Source organism: Pseudophryne corroboree, chromosome 3 (genome assembly GCF_028390025.1).
Source record: "Pseudophryne corroboree isolate aPseCor3 chromosome 3, aPseCor3.hap2, whole genome shotgun sequence".
Taxonomy (NCBI): domain Eukaryota; kingdom Metazoa; phylum Chordata; class Amphibia; order Anura; family Myobatrachidae; genus Pseudophryne; species Pseudophryne corroboree.
In genome coordinates, this window is record NC_086446.1 from 106,236,856 (window position 1) to 106,260,998 (window position 24,143).

The following is a 24,143-nucleotide window of genomic DNA, read 5'->3' on the forward strand; positions in this document are numbered from 1 at the left end:
TGGACACCATTAGCTCCAGAGGGAGTCGGAACGCATGTCTCACCTTCCCGTTCGTCCCGGAGCCGCGCCGCCGTCCTCCTCACAGAGCCGGAAGAAAGAAGTCGGGTGAGTATAAGAAGAAAGAAGACTTCAAAGGCGGCAGAAGACTTTAGATCTTCATGAGGTAACGCGCAGTGGTAATGCTGCGCGCCATTGCTCCCAGCTCACACACACACAGGCACCACAGTAAGGGTGCAGGGCGCAGGGGGGGCGCCCTGGGCAGCAAATATACCTCAGATAACACTGGCAAAGTACATATATATACTGTAGAGGCTATATATTCCAAATCCCCCGCCAGTATAAAGATTTAGAGCGGGACTGAAGCCCGCCGTCGGGGGGCGGAGCTTGATCCTCCAGCACTAACCAGCGCCATTTTCTCCTCAGCATGCTGCAGAGAAGCGGCCCCGGACTCTCCCCTGCTGTCACCTAATACAGAGGGTCAAAATGAGGGGGGGGGGCATGTTATTTGGCGCAAAATTTGTGAAAAAGGAGTGTTTTTACACATATATATATATATATATATAAAGCGCTGACAGACTGGGATTTTTGTCTCAGTGTACAGCGGCGCTGGGTGTGTGCTGGCATTCTCTCTCTCTCTCTCTCTCTCTCTCTCTCTCTCTCTCTCTCTCTCTCTCTCTCTCTCTCTCTCTCTCTCTCTCTCTCTCTGTCTCTCCTAAGGGCCTTATTGTGGGTCAGTCCCCATAATATTGGGTATCCCAGTGTGTGTGGGGATGTCAGTACGTGTGTGTCGACATGTCTGAGGTGGAAAGCTCATCTAAGGAGGAGGCAGAGCTGATGATTGTGGTGTCTGTCGGCACCGCCGACACCTGATTGGAGGAATGTTTTAAACACAATGAGTCCAAAGAAAAAAGCAGGGAGTTAATCCATAGCTTTGACTGTGTCACAGGGCCCTTCGGGGTCTCAGAGACGTCCCCTTTCACAGGTAGTAGACACTGATACCGACACGGATTCCGACTCCAGTGTCGACGATGATGATGCTAAGTTGCACCCAAGGGGGGCCAAGAGTATTCAATATATGTTTATTGCAATAAAAGATGTTTTGCATATCACTAAGGACCCCTCTGTCCCTGACATACGGGTCTGCATAGTTAAGGAAATGAAACCTGAGGTAAATTTTCCCCGATATCACGAGCTGAACGCCCAGTTTGAAAAGCTTGGGAAACTCCAGATAAGAAACTGCAGATTCCCAAGAGAATTATTATGGCGTAACCTTTCCACTCCCAGGACAGGTTACGGTGGGATTCCCCACCCACGGTGAACAAGGCTTTAACGCGCTTGTCAAAAAAGGTGGAGCTACCATCCCCGGATACGGCAACCCTCAAGGATCCTGCTGATCGCAGACCGGAAACTACCTTAAAATCGATTTATACACATACGGGTGCCCTACTAAGGCCGGCAGTAGCGTCGGCATGGGTGGGTAGCGCAGCTGCAGCGTGGGCAGATACTTTGTCATATGACATTGACACCCTAGATAAAGATACCATTTTGTTGACCTTGGGTCACATTAAAGACGCAGCATTATATATGAGAGAAGCTGCGAAAGATATTGGGCGGTTGGGTGCAAGAGCCAATGCCATGGCAATTTCTGCTGGACGGTCCCTGTGGACCCGCCAATGGTCAGGTGATGCTGATTCAAAAAGACATTTGGAGGCTTGGCCTTACAAAGGGGAAGTTTTTTGGGGAGGGCCTCGCGGATCTGATTACCACAGCTACCGCGGGTAAATCTTCTTTTTTGCCTTATGTTTCCCCATAGCAAAGGAAAACACCTCAATATCGGAGGCAGTCCTTTCGGTCGCATAAGTCCAGAAAGGGTCGGGGTTCTTCCTTCCTCGTCAGAGGTGGAGGTAGAGGGAAAACAGCGCCTGCTACGGCTAGTTCCCGGGGACAAAAGCCCTCCCCGTCCTCTGGAAAATCCACTGCATGACACTGGGGCTCCGCTGAGGGAGTCCGCGCCGGTGGGGGCACAGCCGAGCCTGGGTTCAGTCGGACTTGGATCCTGGGGCAGTAGATACTGTATCCCAGGGATGCAAACTAGAATTCGAAGATGTGCCTCCTCACCGATTTTTCAAATCTGGCTTGCCAATTTCCTTCCCAGAGAGGAAAACAGTGGCAGCTGCCATACAGAAACTGTATAATCAGTGAGTGACTATCAGGGTTCCCCTGCTACAACAGGGAGAAAGGGTTTTATTCAAACCTTTTAGTGGTCCTGAATGGATAGCTCGGTCAGGCCCATTCTGAATCTAAAAATCCCTGAATATATATATATATATATATAGATAGATAGATATAGATAGAGATATAGATATAGATAGATATAGATATAGATATAGATATAGATATAGATAGATATATATATATATATATATATATATATATATATATATATATATATATAATAGATAGATAGATAGATATAATTTTAAAGGTTCAAATCCGGGATGTGATCTCCAGCCTGGAAGGGGGAGTTTTTATGGTGTCACTAGACATAAAGGATGCATACCTTCATGTCCCCATACCATATATCCTCCTCATCAGGCGGGCCTGAGATTCGCTGTACAGGATTGTTCTTACCAGTTTCAGGCTTTGCCGTTTGGGGCGTTCCACGGCCCCTACGAGGTAATGGTGGAAATGATGGTGCTCCTGCGCAAGCAAGGCGTCACAATTATCCCGTACTTGGAAGATCTCCTGATAAAGGCGAGTTCAAGGGAAATAATTGTTACAAAGCGTATCTCTCTTCCTGAGAATACTACAACAACACTGCTGGATCCTAAATCTACAATAAGGAGCAGTTGGTTCCAACAACTCGACTGTCGTTTTGGGCATGATTCTGGACACAGAAAACAAATGGTCTTTCTCCCAGAGGAAAAAGCCCAAGTACTCCAGAACATGGTCAGAGACCTGTTAAAGTCAGAAAGAGTGTCGGTTCATAAAGGCACTCTTGTATTAGGAAAGATGGTGGCGGCCTACGAGGCCATTCCACAAGGACTTTTCAGTGGGACCTTCTGGACAAGTGGTCAGGGTCCCACCTGCACATGCATTGGAAGATTGCCCTGTCTCCCCGGGTCTCTCTCTCTCTCTCTCTCTCTCTCTCTCTCTCTCTCTCTCTCTCTCTCTCTCTCTCTCTCTCTCTCTCTCTCTCTCTCTCTCTCTCTCTCTCTCTCTCTCTCTCTCTCTTCGCCCCCCTGTGGTGACTCCAGAGTACTCACCTTCTAGAGAGTCGCAGGTTTGACGTTCAGGATTGGGTTCTTGTGACCACGGACGCGAGCCTCCGAGGATGGGGAGCAGTCACACAGGTAAACAATTTTAGAGAATACGGTCAAGCCAAGAGGCTTGCCTACACATCAATGTGCTGGAATTAAGGGCCATTTACAACGGCCTCAAACAAGCGGAGAATTTTCTTCGCAACCTACCTGTTCTGATCCAATCAGACAACGTCACGGCCGTGACGCATGTGAACCGCCAGGGCGGGACAAAAAGCAGAGCAGAAATGGCAGAAGCCAACAGGATTCTTCGCTGGGCGGAAAATCATGGAAGCAAACTGTCAGCGGTTTTCATTACAGACATCCGGGAAGCAGACTTCCTCAGCAGACACGATCTCCATCAGGAGAGTGGAAGCTTCATCAGGAAGTCTTTACAGAGGTGACAAGTCGTTGGGGACTTCCTCAAATAGACATGATGGCATCACGCCTCAACAGGAAGATTCGAATGTATTGTTCCAGGTCGAGGGACCCTCAGGCAGCGGCGGTGGACGCCCTGGTGACACCGTGGGTGTTTTCAGTCGGCCTATGTGTTCCCTCCACTTCCTCTCATCTCAAAAATATTGAGAATCATAAGACGAACAAGAGTGAAGACGATACTCATTGTTCAAGATTGGCCTCGAAGGGCCTAATATGCAGATCTTCAGGTGCCTTCCTCTCAGGGTGGACCTGCTACTACAGGGGCCGTGCGTGTTCCAAGAATTACCGTGGTTAAGTTGGACGGCATGGCGGTTGAACACCAAATTCTAGCTAAAGGAAATTCCAGAGGAGGTCATTCCTACTCTTATTAAAGCTAGAAAAGATGTTACGGCGAAACACTATCACCGTTTCTGGAGAAAATACGTGTCTTGGTGTGAAGCCAAGAATGCTCCTACTGAGGATGTCCAACTAGGATGTTTTGTCCATTTTCCACAGACAGGAGTGGATATGGGCCTAAAGTTAGGCTCTGTTAAGGTGCAGCTTTCTGCCTTATCCATATTCTTTCAGAAGGTATTGGCTTCTCTCACAAGAAGTCCAGTTTTTTGTAAAAGGAGTGTTGCACATCCAACCTTTTTTGGTGCCCCCAGTGGCAACATGGTACCTTAACGTGATGTTAAGTTTTCTTGAGTCACACTGATTGAACCGCTTCAAACAGTTGAATTGAAGTTTCTCAATTGGAAAGTGGTCATGTTATTGGCCTTGACATCTGCGAGGCGGGTGTCCGAATTGGCGGCCTTGTCTTTCAAGAGCCCCTATCTGGTTTTCCATGTGGATAGGGCAGAGTTGAGGACTCGTCCTCAATGTCTGCCTAAAGTGGTTTCGTCATTTCATATGAACCAACCTATTGTGAGCCTGTGGCTACGGGGCCTTGGAGAATTCCAAGTCCCTTGATGTAGTCAGGGCCTTAACGATTTATTGAGCCTGAACGGCTACGGTTAGGAAAACAGAGGCTCTGTTTGTCCTGTATGCAGCCAACAAGATTGGCACTCCTGTTTCTAAGCAGACTATTGCTCGCTGGATCTGTAACACGATTCAGCAGGCTCATTCTACGGCTGGATTGCCGGTACCAAATTTGGTAAAGGCCCATTCCATTAGGAAGGTGGGCTCTTCTTGGGTGGCTGCCCAAGGCGTCTCGGCATTACAGCTTTGCCGAGCAGCTACTTGGTCGGGGTCAAACACTTGCAAAATTCTACAAGTTTGATACCCTGGCTGATGAGGACCTCATGTTTGCTCAATCGGTGCTGCAGAGTCATCCGCACTCTCCCGCCAGTTTTGGAGCTTTGGTATAATCCCCATGGTCCTTACGGAGTCCCCAGCATCCTCTAGGACGTTAGAGAAAATAAGATTTTACTTACCAGTAAATTTATTTCTCCTAGTCCGTAGAGGATGCTGGGCGCCCGTCCCAGTGCGGAAACATTCTGCAAGACTTGTATATAGTTATTGCATACTTAAGGGTTAAGTACAGTTGAGATCGGACTCTGGCTGATGCTGTTTTGTTCATACTGTTAACTGGTTATTGTATACCATGTTGTACGGTGTGTATGGTGTGGGCTGGTGTGTATCTCGCCCTTAGATAACAAAATCCTTTTCCTCGTACTGTCAGTCTCCTCTGGGCACAGTCCTAATTGAGGTCTGGAGGAGGGGCATAGAGGGAGGAGCCAGTGCACACCCATTCTAAAGCTTTACAGTGCCCATGTCTCCTGCGGAGCCGTCTATCCCATGGTCCTTACGGAGTCCCCAGCATCCTCTACGGACTAGGAGAAAAAGATTTACCGGTAGGTTTAAAATCTTATTTTAGCAGCCGTGCAAACGCATAGTCGCCGCCCACGGGGGAGTGTGTTTTCACTTTGCAAGTGTGCGAACGCCTGTGCAGCCGAGCAGGACGAAAAAGATTTTTGCACTTTCTAAGTAGCTCTGCACTTACTCAGCCGCTCCGATCACTTCAGTCTTTTTGGTCCCGAAATTGATGTCAGACACCCGCCCTGCAAATGCTTGGACACGCCTGCGTTTTTCCAAACACTCCCAGAAAACGTTCAGTTGACCCCCATAAACTCCCACCTCCTTTAAACCCACTATTGATCGGCTGTGCGAATGGATTCTTCGTTAAATCCATGGCCCAGCAATGATCCGCTTTGTACCCGTACGCCGCGCATTGCGGTGCATGCACAGTAGTAACCTGTTCGCTGCGCTGCGAAAAACGTCAGCGATCGATCAACTCTGAATGACCCCCAAAGTGGAAAGCTGCCGCCTGTCTGACTTTCTAGTGTCTTGTCTATGGATTGCAGTATAGCTTTGCTTCTTGCATCAAGATTAGGTCTAATACCACTTTCCTCATGTATCACCATCTTGTCTATGTTCCACATTTATTTGTGTTGGACTGTCATTCATGCTATTACTATTACATATGTTTTTTTTCATGCCAAACAGGTGGATCAGATAGACTGGGTTGACAACATCTGGCCTAGACACTTGAAGGACAGGCAGACTGAATCCACAAATGTCATTCAGGAGATGCAATACCCCAAGGTGCAGAAGTGAGTGACTGGCAGATCTCTAACTACACTGCATTACACACTACATCTGCGTCTAGCATCCCTGTCCTGTGCACACTGTCGCATGTAGCGTGCTGTCTATCACGCCATACATAAGTACTAAACATTATTAACAAGCTACATGCTCATCCTGCTTTTGTCTTCGAGTGTTTTCAGAATGACTGTCAAAGGCTAAGAGGGGTATGCAATTATGTCTAGGTGAAAAAACTGAACTTTTAACTATTTTTAGGGTGAACAGGGATTCGCCCTATGCAATAGCAGGGCTGGATTGTCGCCTAGGCCAAAAATGCAGCAAGGGCAGAAATCACGTGGATTGGCAAATCCACATGTTTTCCGTCGAAAACACGGGCCATTTTCGCAGATTTTGAGCCATTTTTCACCAATGCCTTTTCACTTTTAAAAAATAAAAAATAAAAAAACCACATGTGTAGCAGGATAATATTTGTACAGGTAGAGGTAATAGGAGCCGCAGGTGTTATGTGAAAACAGAGTTTCCCGGGAAAATACCCTGCTTCTTGGCTACTAAGGTTATTTCCCACTGACCGTCTGTGTTCAGTCCAGATTGTCCTAATCGTCCCTTGGAAGGTTGAAAGCACAGCAGGGCAACGCCAACGTGTTTTGGGACTTTTAAGTCCCTTTTTCAAGGCAGCATTGCATTATTCCCATTCGTAGTCCATGTGGATTGTAAAGTATGAAAAAGTTAGAAAAATAAAAAAAAATGTATGTGTGTATATGTGTATGTATATGTATATACATACATACATACATACATACGTGTGTATGTACAAGGTAATACAGAATTACCATTTCTTAAGAAGCCCTCCTCCACTATTAAGACTTGTGTGTTTGACATCACTGGTTGTAATGGACAGATCCTTAGCACTGCTTACAGCCCACTTGAAGTAATAGAGGTGCTCAGAGAGTAAGTGACATCTGATTGGACAGGTGCTTCATCTACCCAATGAGGGGACTGCTTTGCTTACACTCCCCTCTCATGCACCTGAGTTGCTCTAGTCCTCTTCATTCCTCCTGTTTACTAGGGTGGGAAGGATGTGCATTGATAGATGTATGGGCTTGTGTCTTGCTTATACAGGAAGACTGAAAGTAGGATGTACAAATTAGTCATCTAGTCTGACTTTTTTCCTAGATTTTTGTGAGCCATGACCATAGGATTTAGCTGATGCAGTGTTAGTAACATTGTAAGTTCTTTTCATGCACAGTGATATGAAGCACAAGGACAAAGGCTTCTTAATGAGCTCTGTAACCAAATGGATGTCCACGTACATGTAGGTGTATGTGCAGCTAACCTTTGCCTGTCTGTTCTAGGTACTGCCTGATGAGTGTACGGGGCTGTTACACTGATTTCCATGTGGACTTCGGTGGCACATCTGTATGGTACCACATTCTCCGAGGAGGCAAGGTAATCCTTTTGTAGCCCAAATATTTCCTGTTTGTCTATGCAGTGTATTGGTGATACAGGGAGCTAGAATGCATCAGCTAGGAGATACAGATTGCTTTTGTATTACATAGTCACTGCTTTACTCACCTGAGCACTCTGTCTAACTCACAACCTGAGTTTACTTTAATGATGCCCTGCTACGGCTCCACAGCACCATAACTGGGTCATATCTCCCTTATAAGGTTGGTGCCAGTTTTATAACCAAATAGCAGGTGTCTGTGATATTTCCACCTGCTTTTTCTGGTCCAATGAAACCTGTTTTGGGTTGTTCCTGTTATGTGCCTATAAAAGATGCTGGTAGCAGTAGTTCCATGTTTAACTTCCCTTTTCTCTGACGTCCTAGTGGATGCTGGGGACTCCGTAAGGACCATGGGGAATAGACGGGCTCCGCAGGAGACTGGGAACTCTATAGAAAGATTTAGGACTATCTGGTGTGCACTGGCTCCTCCCCCTATGACCCTCCTCCAAGCCTCAGTTAGATTTCTGTGCCCGGCTGAGCTGGATGCACACTAGGGACTCTCCTGAGCTCCTAGAAGAAAGTATAGTTTAGGTTTTTTATTTTCAGTGAGACCTGCTGGCAACAGGCTCACTGCAACGAGGGACTAAGGGGAGAAGAAGCGAACCTACCTAAGTGGTGGTAGCTTGGGCTTCTTAGGCTACTGGACACCATTAGCTCCAGAGGGATCGAACACAGGACCCGACCTCGTCGTCCGTTCCCGGAGCCGCGCCGCCGTCCCCCTTACAGAGCCAGAAACAAGAAGGTGGTCCGGAAAATCGGCGGCTGAAGACTTCTGTCTTCTCCAAGGTAGCGCACAGCACTGCAGCTGTGCGCCATTGCTCCTCATGCACACCACACACTGCGGTCACTGATGGGTGCAGGGCGCTGGGGGGGGGCGCCCTGAGCAGCAATAGTAACACCTTGGCTGGCAAAACTAACACCATATATAGCCCCAGAGGCTATATAGGTGTATATTAACCCCTGCCAGAAACGATAAAATAGCGGGAGAAAGTCAGCCGAAAAAGGGGTGGAGCCAACTCCCTCAGCACACTGGCGCCATTTTTCCCTCACAGCTCCGCTGGAAGGAAGCTCCCTGGCTCTCCCCTGCAGTCCTGCACTACAGAAAGGGTAAAAAAGAGAGGGGGGCACAATTTAGGCGCAGTATATATATGTTATAGGCAGCTATATGGGAAAACACTCTGTATAGTGATATCCCTGTGTTATATAGCGCCCTGGTGTGTGCTGGCATACTCTCCCTCTGTCTCCCCAAAGGGCTTTGTGGGGTCTTGTCCTCTGTAAGAGCATTCCCTGTGTGTCTGCTGTGTGTCGATACTGCTGTGTCGACATGTATGATGAGGATAATGATGTGGAGGCGGAGCAAATGCCTGTGAATGTGATGTCACCCCCTGCGGGGTCGACACCAGTGTGGATGGACTTATGGAAGGAATTACGTGACAGTGTCAGCTCCTTACATAAAAGGTTTGACGACATAGAACAGCCGGCTACTCAGCTTGTGCCTGTCCAAGCGTCTCAAATGTCATCAGGGGCTATAAAACGCCCGCTACCTCAGATGACAGATACAGATGTCGACACGGATACCGACTCCAGTGTCGACGATGATGAGACGAGTGTACCCTCCAATAGATCCACCCGTTATATGATTGAGGCTATGAAAAATGTATTACACATTTCTGATGATACCCCAGGTACCACAAAAAAGGGTATTATGTTTGGTGAGAAAAAACTACCAGTAGTTTTTCCTGCATCTGACGAATTAAATGAGGTGTGTGAGGAAGCATGGACTTCCCCAGATAAGAAATTGATAATTTCTAAACGGTTAATGGCTGCGTACCCTTTCCCGCCAGAGGATAGGTCACGCTGGGAAACACCCCCGAGGGTAGATAAAGCGCTGACACGCTTATCAAAGAAGGTGGCACTACTGTCTCCGGATACGGCCGCCCTAAAAGAACCTGCTGATAGAAAGCAGGAAAGTACCCTAAAAGCTATATACACACACACTGGCATTATATTGATAAAGCTAAATATTTATCGTATATAATACCCTTTATGAGGTCTAAGAACACTGTACGCTATTTATGTATGAAGTACCGTAAGGGTACGCTAGTTGCGTAACAATCGCTTTGCCGTGATCGAGACGCTCAAGCGTCACGTTCACTCACGGCCAAGAGATCACAGGCAGGCACGTTATTGGCTGTTAACTAAAGTAATGATTCGCTATAGCGTAGCGAACGCTCGGGACCACGAGGAGATCACCAGCGGAGCTGACGCTCACTATATTAAACCTTTGTATCTAAACCCTAAACAGTGTATTGTGCAGTAAAACCTTAGTGTAATGTTAGAGAGTAAATGCAACACAGTATAACCTTATTACCTTAAAAACTGTTTGAGCGTCACCGACGCTCTGAGAATACTTAATACTATAAGAAACACACAGATACCGTGCTCAGGGTCCAACGCCTAAAATATATATTATGAATGCTATACTTGCAAAAGAGTTAAACACAATACAAGTCATACACTACAATATAACATAGACTACCTAACCAGATAACTACACAGGAAATACAATACAATACAATTTAAGGGAAAATGAGTGAGAAAGAGAAGGAGAGAGAGAGAGAAATTGAGAGAGATTGGCCCACAATAACAAGAAGATCAATATAGTTGCGGAGAAACACTTACGCACAAGGGGAAACGATTGCATGCGCCTCGATATCCAGCTCCCGATTATCAGCAATGAGAACCGTTGAAGAGAGTGAACTGGATATGGTCGGCCTGCCTATTTATGCCCCACACACAATGCAATTCAATGGTCCCTACAATCTTATTGTTCATTGGACACAGGAATTCGGCTTCGCATTATAACAAAAGGTCATAGGTTGATTCATACAGGTGGGCTGTGACTATTTCCAACAGCTCAGGTGGGAGGGAAACTGGGTTTCCCGCCGCATGGGTAATAAAGTGCAAATAAAGTAAATGTTCATAAACTTCTTATGTCCATAACTATTCGCACGAGCGATTGATCTGCTTCAAACCAACACCGGAATATTTCTAATTAAATATTCTTCCGATGGATACTAAACACCACTGTATTACTCCTGTCTGACCCTTCATATCAAACAAAGAGGGATTTCTCTGTTCATGAACATTCTATATTAACCAAACTTGCAGAATCTATCAAAGGGACCATGATCTACAAAATACATTATATAGTGAAAATATGTAATGATTGAGTCGCACGCTACGATCGCATAAACTCTACCGTAAATACGCATACCATGCGCCTGCGGGTGCCCGCGACTGTGAGTATGCGCACGTACGGGAGAGCGTACGCATGCGCAGCACGGACCTGTGTGAGGTGCAAATATGGTAGTGTGCATAGAGATATTTTTCTGACTTTGACAGTCCACCCTTTGGCAGTCAACAATAACTGCCACTTCCTGAAAACATTTCAAAAGGAGAAAAATATATGTTAGGGGTTAATACATTTACATGGTTGGGTAAGGGAGGAGAGGAGATGGTAGGAAAAGGGTATGACCTAGTGAGATAGCAGAAGCATGTGTGTATGAATCCGTGCTTGGGGGTCATGTATCATCGTGCCGTACGTGTTTTAAATCAAGCTTCGAGGTATTGCGAAGTATACATGTGAATTCCTTCTTATCCCGTGGTACGGGTCTGTGGATGGGCTGTCAAACTTTACCGAGCTCTTTTCGGCTTTGGTTGTAACAAAATGGGGGAGCACATTTTAGTTGATGATACATGAATGGGGGAGATATGTGATTGCTGATATCTGTGCCTGTATTCCCTATCGACTATGTGTGTCATTACCTGAGGGTTGTAGAAATGAAGAAAAGACATAATTACGGTAAATGCGGTGGTATTCTATGTCAGGTAAATGTACAGTCGTCGATTGAGGTCTTGTTTGGTGTCTGTTGAATGCAGTCTTCTTTGTGCTTTTGCCCATAAGGTGCGAGCAAAAGCTGTCAATGTCCATAGATTTACAAAAGTGTTGGGCTAGCGTAATTTTAAAATTTCTAGGGAAACTGGGGATCCATGGCATAGTTCATCAAAAATCTGTGTATCAGGTTGTCAAACTTCTTCTTTAATCCCTCTGTTGTCTGTATATCGGCTCATCAAATTCCTCGTCCAAGTGGGTCTTGTTACCTTGGAGAAAACGGAAAAACAGGTGAAAGAAACGGACCGTAGAAATCGCATTTTCATCACATCATTGTTTCTACATTTGGGTCATAAATCAAGTCCAGGTTAATTACAGTTTCCTCACTCCTTAAACTCATTACCCTAGTACGATGATTGCACTTCATTAAAGCCTGACCGCATCTAAATATCAATCCAATCGATATGACAACACCTAAGATACATAGGAGAAACTTCCCAACATCCATTATGACTCCTTGAGCCCAGTCTCCTAAACCAGAAAACCAATTTCGCGGGTTCAACCATGACACCCAACCAGTCAGCTCATTACCTACAGCAGCAAGAGTGAGATTGTGTCTCCTGCGAAATTCCCACTTCAATTGGAGAATATCGTCCATCTTTTGGTCTATGACCTCGACCGGATCCTCGGTGCTATTCGTAATATATGTGCAACATTTCACGCCGTATTGTGTTGCCAGTGTGACACAATATCCGCCTGTCACTGCTGTGAGGTAATTGAGAACCATTCTATGCTGTACCAGTTCTGTTTTGTAAGCCTGAAGTTCTCTTCCAGTATACCTAAACGTGTCATCATACATTTCAGTGATATTATCTAACAAATTTGCGAGCGCCGATATGTATTTATAATTCAGCACTCCTCTAGCGGTGCGGGTGAAATCTAACGCGATTAAGAATTGAATCCCGGTGGATTCACTTATCAGATCAGAGGCCGGATGCTCTGTCTTCTCTATCAGGTGCCTTTTAACAACGTGCTCGTAATGGGTGTGAGTATAAGGAGCTTGGGCACCACGGTGTATGTCTTTCATTTTGTCATGTGATACAGTCATTACTTCAGGCAGTACTTTTCCAATATAACACAATCCTTCAGAGTTTGGGGCAAGCCACTTGTACGCCTTTCTCCCGCATATGAAATATGCATCATCGGGGAGAACATATGGGACGGAGTAGGACATAACCATATTACACACCTTCCATGTGAAATCTCCTAACCCTAATTCTTCCATCTGCTTAGTACACGTATCAGGTTGTACGATATGTGCACAGTATCCTGGTGATACCTCTCCAACTCTGGTAATCCTATTTCCTAAGGTATACCTATACCGGAAAGATTTTCCTCTACTGGCTATGTGGCGTACAAGCTCTGTATCTGTAGGCATTCTATCTGCTCTATGCGAAAAGGTCATGGTGTGGTTACTCCATGACACTTCCCAATTTCCCGGTTTTCGGGGATTGGAGATGTTGAAACATAATAGGGACCTAACCACATGGTATTGGTGGAGCTTCAAACTAGGAGGGCTGGAGATATTAAACCTCCGGTCCACCGGTCTCCCACCATTTAACTCAAGTACCTCCTCTATCGTTAAAGGAAATGGTACTAGCCCTGATTTGCTATGACCCTGAGGTACTTGAGAGCATACCCAACAATCCGTTTTGTTTAACACATTACCCACTAAGGAGTGATAGTCACTCAATGGATGCCGGTCCATATGGATATTAAAACTGGATTGGCATTTCTTAATGCACCCATCCTCAATGACATTGTCACAGAGCCTACAGATACAGTTTTCTTCAGCTAACAATCCTTCACAATTCCTTCTATGGTCAATGCTATCGGATCGTTTTCTGATACTCGCCTTTACTTGTTGGTTAAGTTGTTCTTGGAAAACTACGCCTCCATCTTTATCATCAGAACCCATTCCAGAACCTCTCTCGACCTCCATGGTACTCTCGCCGGAACAGACTGCTCTGGTCAACATCATGGTCAACAGGAAAATCCGGATCACAGTATCTTGGGGCAAGTCCATCTTATAGGAGGAGACGAAGAAAAATGAGAGGGGGAAAAAAATAATTGAGGGAGATGGGATGGGAAATTGGAGAAAAACAATAAAAGGGAACAGGGGATCGACAACTGCTTTTGGTCTTGTGATTTTCAATGCTCAGGTGCCGCCTCAGTCCTCGTGTTAAACAGTGTCCCAAATATTTTACCTTAGTTTGGCATAATTGCAACTTGTCTTTGGAAACCTTGTGTCCTGTGTCTGAAAGATGAAACAGGAGCTGTTTCGTATCCTTCAGGGATGCCTCAAATGAATCAGAACACAGTAGTAGATCATCCACGTACTGTATTAATACTGATCCACTCACTGGTTGGAAAGACTGTAAACAATCATGCAAAGCCTGAGAAAATATACTTGGGCTATCTATGAATCCTTGTGGTAATCGAGTCCATGTGTATTGGACTCCTCTGTATGTAAATGCGAACAAATATTGACTGTCAGGGTGCAGAGGTACCGAAAAGAAAGCGGAGCAGAGGTCAATAACAGTGAAAAATTTCGCAGTGGGAGGGATTTGCATTAGGATGACAGCTGGATTTGGCACTACGGGGAACTGACTCTCAACTATTTTGTTAATCCCCCTTAGATCCTGCACTAGCCGGTAACCACTCCCCCCACTCTTTTTCACAGGGAAGATGGGACTATTAGCAGTGCTGGACGTTCTTACCAGAATGCCCTGTTGTAGCAAGCGCTCTATTACTCGGTAAACTCCTAACTCCACCTCTGGCTTCAGAGGGTACTGTGGGATTTTTGGAGCTATCCTACCATCTTTTACTTGTACAACTACCGGAGCTACGTTTGCCATTAATCCAGTGTCCTGTCCATCTTTAGTCCAAAGTGACTCTGGTATCTGAGATGTAATTTCTTCTACTTGGGAGGGAGTCCTATTTGTCATAGTGGTATGTGACATTAATTTTGACGGGGAGTCTAACATGTCTCGTACTTCCTGAGCGTGATTCTCAGGTATGTCCAAGAATACACCTTCAGGAGTACAATAAATGACGCACCCCATTTTACACAGTAAGTCTCTTCCCAGGAGATTGGTCGGTGCCGATGCAGCCAGCAAAAAGGAATGCTTGGTATGTAAAGGCCCTATTGTAATCTCTGCTGGTTTGCTAACAGGGTAATGCTGGACTACTCCTGTTACTCCCACGGCTGGAATTGTCCTACCAGTGGTCCTCATGCCCACTGTCGAATTTATCACTGATTTGGCCGCCCCTGTGTCTACAAGAAAGTTTAATGATTTACCAGCTACATTGATTGCAATTTCTGGTTCACTTCCAAGACTTGCAATCAATTTTACTGGCTGCAGATTTCAGGTATGGCCACACCCCTATTGGGTATGGTGACCTCCCTGAATCCCGCTGGCAGCAACTACTTGTGAGGGAGTTAGCTGGGAACTACCAGAGGTTTGCCAATCTCTGTTTGGGGGGTATCTTTTTGTTTCCCCTGCATGTGGCTCATAACTCCGTTTCTGCGGACCTTGCTCCCAATGTCGTGTGTCGTGTCGTTGTCTAGGGGGTTGGTGTGAGTTTCGTACATTCTTTACTCTACAATCTCGTGCCATGTGTCCCTGTTTATGACAAGAATAACAAGTAACCACACTTGACTTACCCACAGGGTTTGGTGATACAAACAAAGGCTGCCTTGTGGTCAGGGCCTGTATACTTACGGCCATTAACTTATCACTTTGTTGTTCCCTGTGTCTGGTGATGTTCCTATCGTGATCAATAGCAGCCTCTCTCAAAGTAGCCACAGACAGACCTCGCCAACATGGTTGTGTGGTCTGTACCCTAGTCTTCAATGACTCTTTTAAACCATCCATCAGTACCGATACTGCTACTTCTCGATGGTTTATGTTTGTTTTAATGTCCTCTATGCCTGTGTATTTTGCCATTTCTGATAATGCTCTGTGAAAATACTCTGCAGCTGTCTCTGACTCCTTCTGTTTAATGGAGAATATCTTGTTCCATCTGACTACCGCTGGGAAATATTCTTTTAACTGTAAGTTTATTCTTTTTACATTGTCTTTGTTGTACACATCTGTAAGAGGTACATCCTGATCTAATCCGCAATCAGCTAAAAATTGAGTTGCGTCAACATTGGAGGGTAAACATGCTCTCAGCAATATCTGCCAGTCTTTATTGTTGGGCTCTACAGTGTTACCTAAGTCTCTGATGTATTTTTGACTGGCAACTAAATCTTTTCTAGGGTCAGGGAATTCAGACACGATGGTCCTTAATTCCATTCTGGAAAATGGGCTATACATGGCAATGTTCCTCACAGGGGTGACCCCTGTTGTGTCAGTTTTCCCATTTGGAACAGCTATTACCCTAACAGGATTAACTCTAACAACATCACTCTGTGTGGGTTCTACAGCCTGTGGTGAAATGGCTTCAGCATAGTGTATGGTGCCGTACTTACCTGTAGACACGACCTCACCTATCCCTCCGCTAGGGGCCTTTGTTACTAATCTCGTGGGTGGAGCTGTGCCTACTGTGGTCTCTGCTATGGTGGCTGCTAGAGAGAGCGCTGAAATTGTTGCCGATTCGTCTTCTTGATCACACTCCTGAGGAAAGTTCAAAACAGGGTACAACTTGCACGGGTTAATACTTGCGTTGGTTAATTGGTTAACATTATCTTTAACATTTATACAGTTGCTAAGTGTTTGTGTGTTACACCTTAGTGCGTCATTCTCCGCAACCAATTTTTCTCCTGATATGTATGGTGGCGGTGGGGCCGTGGCTATCAGTTTTCTGATTGAGCCAGATCCCGCCGCCTGAGCCAATCCTCTCTGTATGTCACCTTCCTGCTGCCACAACTGCAAATAATCGTAATGTTTGATTCGTCTCTTTGTTGATTTAATGAGACATATCCTTCTCCTTAAATTCGTTAACACTTCTGTGCTGAAGCTACCTACTCTTGGGAATTTCTCCCCGTCATGTACTGTCATTCTCTCCCATTCATCACATAAAGCTTCTGTGTGACTTCCGTATTTCTCACACATTACATACCTTGCCGACCCAATTGGTCGGTTCACTGAATCAACCCGAACCGAGGTTGATCGCCCCCTACCTGAACAAGTGGCCCCCATAGTTCGAAGGTGTTGCTTTATTTAACCAACCCTTACGCAAACCAAATGTCCAAAATAGGCTGACGGTGGCGGTTTACCGAGTACCCCACTCACTCGCCCACGCCGACCAATACGACCTGATCACACCGATATGGTGCTGGCGTACTCGACCTAGGGCCCCTGCGACCTGAACCTCTATTTACTGGAACCTGTGAGGGTGCTCCGAAGAACACTTACTCTTTCCAGTAACTATTGGTTGTTGGATAGTTCCTGAGTGAGCAGCGAACTTCCCTTAAAATAAAAAAAGTTACACAAATCACGTTAGAATGTACAAATAGCGTTTATGACCTTCGTACACAAATAGTACCGGTCAGGTTTACTAATGCACACAATTACGTGCGGTACAATCGTTTAGTACACAAGCAACTAATCTTATGTACTGAGCGACCAGTGGAATCGAAAATTTCGGCTGCGAATTCCTTCAGCCAGAGCTTATATGGCCTACATGGGTGTTGCACCAACCCTTTCTTGGTGTTGTGCCTGTGGACTGTATAGCGGACTTCCTTGTCTGCTGTACCTGAACCTGCTGGTCTGCTATGACCTCCTGGTCTGTTACAGTATGACCTCCTGGTCTGCTACACTCTAATGCTCAAATTGTATATTTAACCAGGGATGCCTCCCTAGCCACCATGTACGTCACTTACACGCATGTACCTCACGAGTACTCGACTTTTCTTGTGGTTCAACCTTAAAAATTGTAAAAACAAACACTCACTCACCGCATATACACTTTTGTTTCTATTTCTGCGCAGAAATTTCTCTTTAGACCAGATGTGTTACAAATTAGGAGAAGGATCTATTAATTTAAATTTCGAATTTAAAAAAAAAAAAAATTTGCGCGATTTATCGCCTGGCGTTATTTACCGCGTGGCGCTACTTATCGCGTTGAGAGGAGAGGAAAAAAAAACTTGTGATTTGAGTTACGTGGGCGTACCCGTACGCTCCGTTGCGTAATATACGCTGCGTGCGTCGGCCCTTGGATTGCGTACGCAAGTCTCAGTCTTTTGTTAGAGACACGTGTACGCAAAGCAAAGATCCACCGTAACACAATTTATACGTTTATCAACTATAGAACTGGCAAACAGGAGAGTGACATACGAAAATACACCAATGAAAAGGAAATGCAGATATATGTGTGTGCGTGCGTGTGTACGCAAGACAGAAAAATAAACAGTTTTAAAAAGACACTATTGTTTTGTTCTTACCTCCGGTTCCCGGATTCCTTCAGCACCCTTTACTAAGAGAAGCAGACGCTTATCCAAACAGCACTACGAGGAATATGATCTCCCGCCCTTTGCTGCTGGATAATGTCTGCTGAAATTACCTAGTGCAGATATGTGAAGGACAGGGCGAGCCGCCAATTGATAAAGCTAAATATTTATCGTATATAATACCCTTTATGAGGTCTAAGAACACTGTACGCTATTTATGTATGAAGTACCGTAAGGGTACGCTAGTTGCGTAACAATCGCTTTGCCGTGATCGAGACGCTCAAGCGTCACGTTCACTCACGGCCAAGAGATCACAGGCAGGCACGTTATTGGCTGTTAACTAAAGTAATGATTCGCTATAGCGTAGCGAACGCTCGGGACCACGAGGAGATCACCAGCGGAGCTGACGCTCACTATATTAAACCTTTGTATCTAAACCCTAAACAGTGTATTGTGCAGTAAAACCTTAGTGTAATGTTAGAGAGTAAATGCAACACAGTATAACCTTATTACCTTAAAAACTGTTTGAGCGTCACCGACGCTCTGAGAATACTTAATACTATAAGAAACACACAGATACCGTGCTCAGGGTCCAACGCCTAAAATATATATTATGAATGCTATACTTGCAAAAGAGTTAAACACAATACAAGTCATACACTACAATATAACATAGACTACCTAACCAGATAACTACACAGGAAATACAATACAATACAATTTAAGGGAAAATGAGTGAGAAAGAGAAGGAGAGAGAGAGAGAAATTGAGAGAGATTGGCCCACAATAACAAGAAGATCAATATAGTTGCGGAGAAACACTTACGCACAAGGGGAAACGATTGCATGCGCCTCGATATCCAGCTCCCGATTATCAGCAATGAGAACCGTTGAAGAGAGTGAACTGGATATGGTCGGCCTGCCTATTTATGCCCCACACACAATGCAATTCAATGGTCCCTACAATCTTATTGTTCATTGGACACAGGAATTCGGCTTCGCATTATAACAAAAGGTCATAGGTTGATTCATACAGGTGGGCTGTGACTATTTCCAACAGCTCAGGTGGGAGGGAAACTGGGTTTCCCGCCGCATGGGTAATAAAGTGCAAATAAAGTAAATGTTCATAAACTTCTTATGTCCATAACTATTCGCACGAGCGATTGATCTGCTTCAAACCAACACCGGAATATTTCTAATTAAATATTCTTCCGATGGATACTAAACACCACTGTATTACTCCTGTCTGACCCTTCATATCAAACAAAGAGGGATTTCTCTGTTCATGAACATTCTATATTAACCAAACTTGCAGAATCTATCAAAGGGACCATGATCTACAAAATACATTATATAGTGAAAATATGTAATGATTGAGTCGCACGCTACGATCGCATAAACTCTACCGTAAATACGCATACCATGCGCCTGCGGGTGCCCGCGACTGTGAGTATGCGCACGTACGGGAGAGCGTACGCATGCGCAGCACGGACCTGTGTGAGGTGCAAATATGGTAGTGTGCATAGAGATATTTTTCTGACTTTGACAATATTGAGACCCGCTATTGCATCAGCTTGGATGTGCAGTGCTGCTGCTGCGTGGTCAGACTCCCTGTCGGAAAACATTGATACCATGGATAGGGACAATATTTTGCTAACGATTGACCATATAAAAGACGCGGTCTTATACATGCGTGATGCACAGAGGGATATTTGCCGGCTGGCATCAAAAATAAGCGCTATGTCCATTGCCGCCAGACGGGGGTTATGGACTAGGCAATGGTCAGGTGATGCCGACTCCAAGCGGCACATGGAAGTTTTACCCTATAAAGGGGTGGAACTTTTTGGGGAAGGTCTTTCAGACCTCGTTTCCACAGCTACTGCTGGGAAATCGACTTTTTTGCCACAGGCTACCCCACAGCAAAAGAAAGCACCGTATTATCAGGTACAGTCCTTTCGGCCCCAGAAAAATAAGCAGGCTAGAGCCTCATCCTTTCTGCCGAGGGGCAGAGGAAGGGGGAAAAAGCTGCAGCACACAGCTAGTTCCCAGGAGCAGAAGTCCTCCCCTGCGTCCGGTAAGTCCACAGCATGATGCTGGGGCTGCTCAGGCGGAATCGGGAACGGTGGGGGCATGTCTCAGGTTTTTCAGCACACAGTGGGCTCTCTCACAAGTGGATCCCTGGGTCCTTCAAGTAGTATCTCAGGGGTACAGGCTGGAACTCGAGACGTCTCCCCCCCGCCGTTTCCTAAAATCTGCCTTGCCGGCAACTCCCTCTGCCAGGGAGGCAGTGTTGGTGGCTATTCAAAAACTGTATTCACAGAAAGTGATTGTCAAGGTACCCCTCCTTCAGCAAGGAAAGGGTTACTACTCCACAATGTTTGTGGTACCGAAACCGGACGGTTCGGTGAGACCCATCTTAAATTTAAAAGCCTTGAACACTTATATCAAAAGGTTCAAGTTCAAGATGGAGTCGCTCAGGGCGGTTATTGCGAGCCTGGAGGAGGGGGATTACATGGTATCCCTGGACATCAAGGATGCGTACTTGCATGTCCCCATTTACCCTCCACACCAGGTGTACCTCAGATTTGTGGTACAGGACTGTCACTATCAGTTCCAGACGCTGCCGTTTGGGTTATCCACGGCACCGAGGGTCTTTACCAAGGTAATGGCCGAAATGATGATACTCCTTCGCAAGAAGTGAGTTTTAATTATCCCGTACTTGGACGATCTCCTGATAAAGGCGAGGTCCAAAGAACAGTTGATAGTGGGGGTGGCACTTTCTCAGGAAGTGCTACAACAGCACGGCTGGATTCTAAACATTCCAAAGTCACAGCTGGTCCCGACGACACGTCTTCTGTTCCTGGGAATGATTCTGGACACAGACCAGAAAAGAGTGTTTCTTCCACTGGAAAAAGCCGAGGAATTGTCATCTCTGGTCAGAGACATCCTAAAACCAGGAAAAGTGTCGGTACATCAATGCACACGAGTCCTGGGAAAAATGGTAGCTTCGTACGAAGCAATTCCATTCGGAAGGTTCCACGCAAGGACGTTCCAGTGGGACCTGTTGGACAAATGGTCCAGGTCCCATCTCCAGATGCAACAGCGGATAACCCTATCGGCCAGAACCAGGGTGTCGCTGCTGTGGTGGCTGCAGAGGGCTCATCTACTAGAGGGCCGCAGATTCGGAATACAGGACTGGGTCCTGGTGACCACGGATGCCAGCCTTCGGGGCTGGGGGGCAGTCACAAAGGGAAGAAATTTCCAAGGACTGTGGTCAAATCAGGAGATTTCTCTTCACATAAATATCCTGGGGCTAAGGGCCATTTACAATGCCCTAAGCCAGGCAAGACCCCTGCTTCAAAACCAGCCGGTACTGATCCAGTCAGACAACATCACGGCGGTCGCCCATGTAAACAGACAGGGCGGCACGTGAAGCAGGATGGCGATGGCAGAAGCCACAAGGATTCTCAGATGGGCAGAGAACATGTGTTAGCACTGACGGCAGTGTTCATTCCGGGAGTGGACAACTGGGAAGCAGACTTCCTCAGCAGGCACAACCTCCACCCGGGAGATTGGGGACTTCATCCAGAAGTCTTCCAAATGCTGGTCAACCGGTGGGAAAAACCACAGGTAGACATGATGGCGTCCCGCCTCAACAAGAAGTTGAAAAGATATTGCGCCCGGTCAAGAGACCCTCAGGCGATAGCGGTGGACGCTCTAGTGACACCATGGGTGTACCAGTCGGTTTATGTGTTTCCTCCTCTACCTCTCATACCCAAGGTTCTGAGAATAATAAGAAGGCGAGGAGTGAAAACCATACTCGTGGTTCCGGATTGGCCAAGAAGAGCTTGGTACCCGGAACTTCAAGAGATGCTTACAGAGGACCCTTGGCCTCTGCCGCTCAGACAAGACCTGCTGCAGCAGGGACCCTGTCTGTTCCAAGACTTACCGCGGCTGCGTTTGACGGCATGGCGGTTGAACACCGGATCCTGAAGGAAAAGGGTATTCCGGAGGAAGTCATCCCTACCCTGATCAAAGCCAGGAAGGATGTCCCCGCAAGACATTATCACCGCATTTGGCGAAAATATGTTGCTTGGTGTGAGGCCATGAAGGCCCCGACGGAGGAATTTCAACTGGGTCGATTCCTGCACTTCCTGCAAGCAGGGGTGACGTTGGGCCTCAAATTGGGGTCCATAAAGGTCCAGATTTCGGCTCTGTCGATTTTTTTTCCAAAAAGAACTGGCTTCACTGCCTGAAGTTAAGACTTTTGTCAAAGGAGTACTGCATATTCAGCCTCCTTTTGTGCCCCCAGTGGCATCTTGGGATCTCAATGGGGTTTTGGCATTCCTGAAATCACATTGGTTCGAACCACTTAAGACTGTGGATTTAAAATATCTCACGTGGAAAGTGGTCATGCTGTTGGCCCTGGCGTCGGCCAGGCGGGTTTCAGAATTGGCGGCTTTGTCTTGTAAAAGCCCTTATCTGATTTTCCATATGGATAGGGCAGAATTGAGGACTCGTCCTCAGTTTCTCCCAAAGGTGGTCTCAGCTTTTCACTTGAACCAACCTATTGTGGTGCCTGCGGCTACTAGGGACTTGGAGGATTCCAAGTTGCTGGACGTAGTCAGGGCCCTAAAAATTTATATTTCTAGGACGGCTGGAGTCAGAAAGACTGACTCGCTGTTTATCCTGTATGCACCCACCAAGCTGGGTGCTCCTGCTTCTAAGCAGTCTATTGCGTGCTGGATTTGTAGCACTATTCAGCTGGCGCATTCTGCGGTAGGTTTACCGCAGCCTAAATCTGTAAAAGCCCATTCCACACGGAAGGTGGGCTCATCTTGGGCCGCTGCCCGAGGGGTCTCGGCTTTACAACTTTGCCGAGCAGCTACTTGGTCGGGGGCAAACACGTTTGCAAAATTCTACAAATTTGATACCCTGGCTGAGGAGGACCTGGAATTCTCTCATTCGGTGCTGCAGAGTCATCCGCACTCTCCCGCCCGTTTGGGAGCTTTGGTATAATCCCCATTGTCCTTACGGAGTCCCCAGCATCCACTAGGACGTCAGAGAAAATAAGAATTTACTCACCGGTAATTCTATTTCTCGTAGTCCGTAGTGGATGCTGGGCGCCCATCCCAAGTGCGGATTGTCTGCAATACCTGTACATAGTTATTGTTACAAATATCGGGTTTTGTTGTGAGCCATCTCTTCAGAGGCTCCATTTGTTATCATACTGTTAACCGGGGTTCCTATCACGTGTTACATGGTGTGATTGGTGTGGCTGGTATGAGTCTTACCCGGGATTCAAAAATCCTTCCTTATTGTGTCAGCTCTTCCGGGCACAGTTCCTAACTGAGGCTTGGAGGAGGGTCATAGGGGGAGGAGCCAGTGCACACCAGATAGTCCTAAATCTTTCTATAGAGTGCCCAGTCTCCTGCGGAGCCCGTCTATTCCCCATGGTCCTTACGGAGTCCCCAGCATCCACTACGGACTACGAGAAATAGAATTACCGGTGAGTAAATTCTTTTTTTTTTTTTTTTTTTACTGAGCGCCTGATTCTGATTTAAACGCTGGTCTACGTACAAATCCGATGGTTTCTGGTCTGCTCATGTGCAGAACGGATCTTGAGACATCGCTTGCAGTTCCGCCTTACCTGTAGCATGATTGACATGCTGCGCCGTTTGGGGAGCGCCATTTGGCACCATTCTTCAAAACGGGGGCATGTCACCCCATGTTTAAAGTGTGCCGAGGCCAGGGTCTGCCCTGTCAGACGTAAACTTCCTGGACCTGGTTCGTATTACACAGACTGATGAGGACTAATACCATGAGCCACGGCCGATGGTCACGATGGTGATCTGATGCTTCATCCTCGGACGCAGCACTCAGACCTTGCAGATGCAGGGGACATCTTATCTCCTACAGATGCCTCCTCCTGCACTTGCATGCTTCTCTGTGGCTGTGTAATTCAT

The 24,143-nt window shown here is 46.3% G+C and overlaps 1 protein-coding gene across 4 annotated transcripts in view; it reads left to right on the top strand.

Moving 5' to 3' along the window:
* KDM2A (lysine demethylase 2A) overlaps nucleotides 1–24,143 on the top strand; it is a 117,306-nt gene that overhangs the window by 25,291 nt on the left and 67,872 nt on the right. For all 4 annotated transcript variants that reach the window (XM_063958379.1, XM_063958380.1, XM_063958378.1 and 1 more), the window contains exons 7-8: nucleotides 6,225–6,331; nucleotides 7,676–7,769. In XM_063958379.1, the coding sequence (XP_063814449.1) occupies nucleotides 6,225–6,331; nucleotides 7,676–7,769 (201 nt within the window). The remainder of the gene's footprint in view (nucleotides 1–6,224; nucleotides 6,332–7,675; nucleotides 7,770–24,143) is intronic.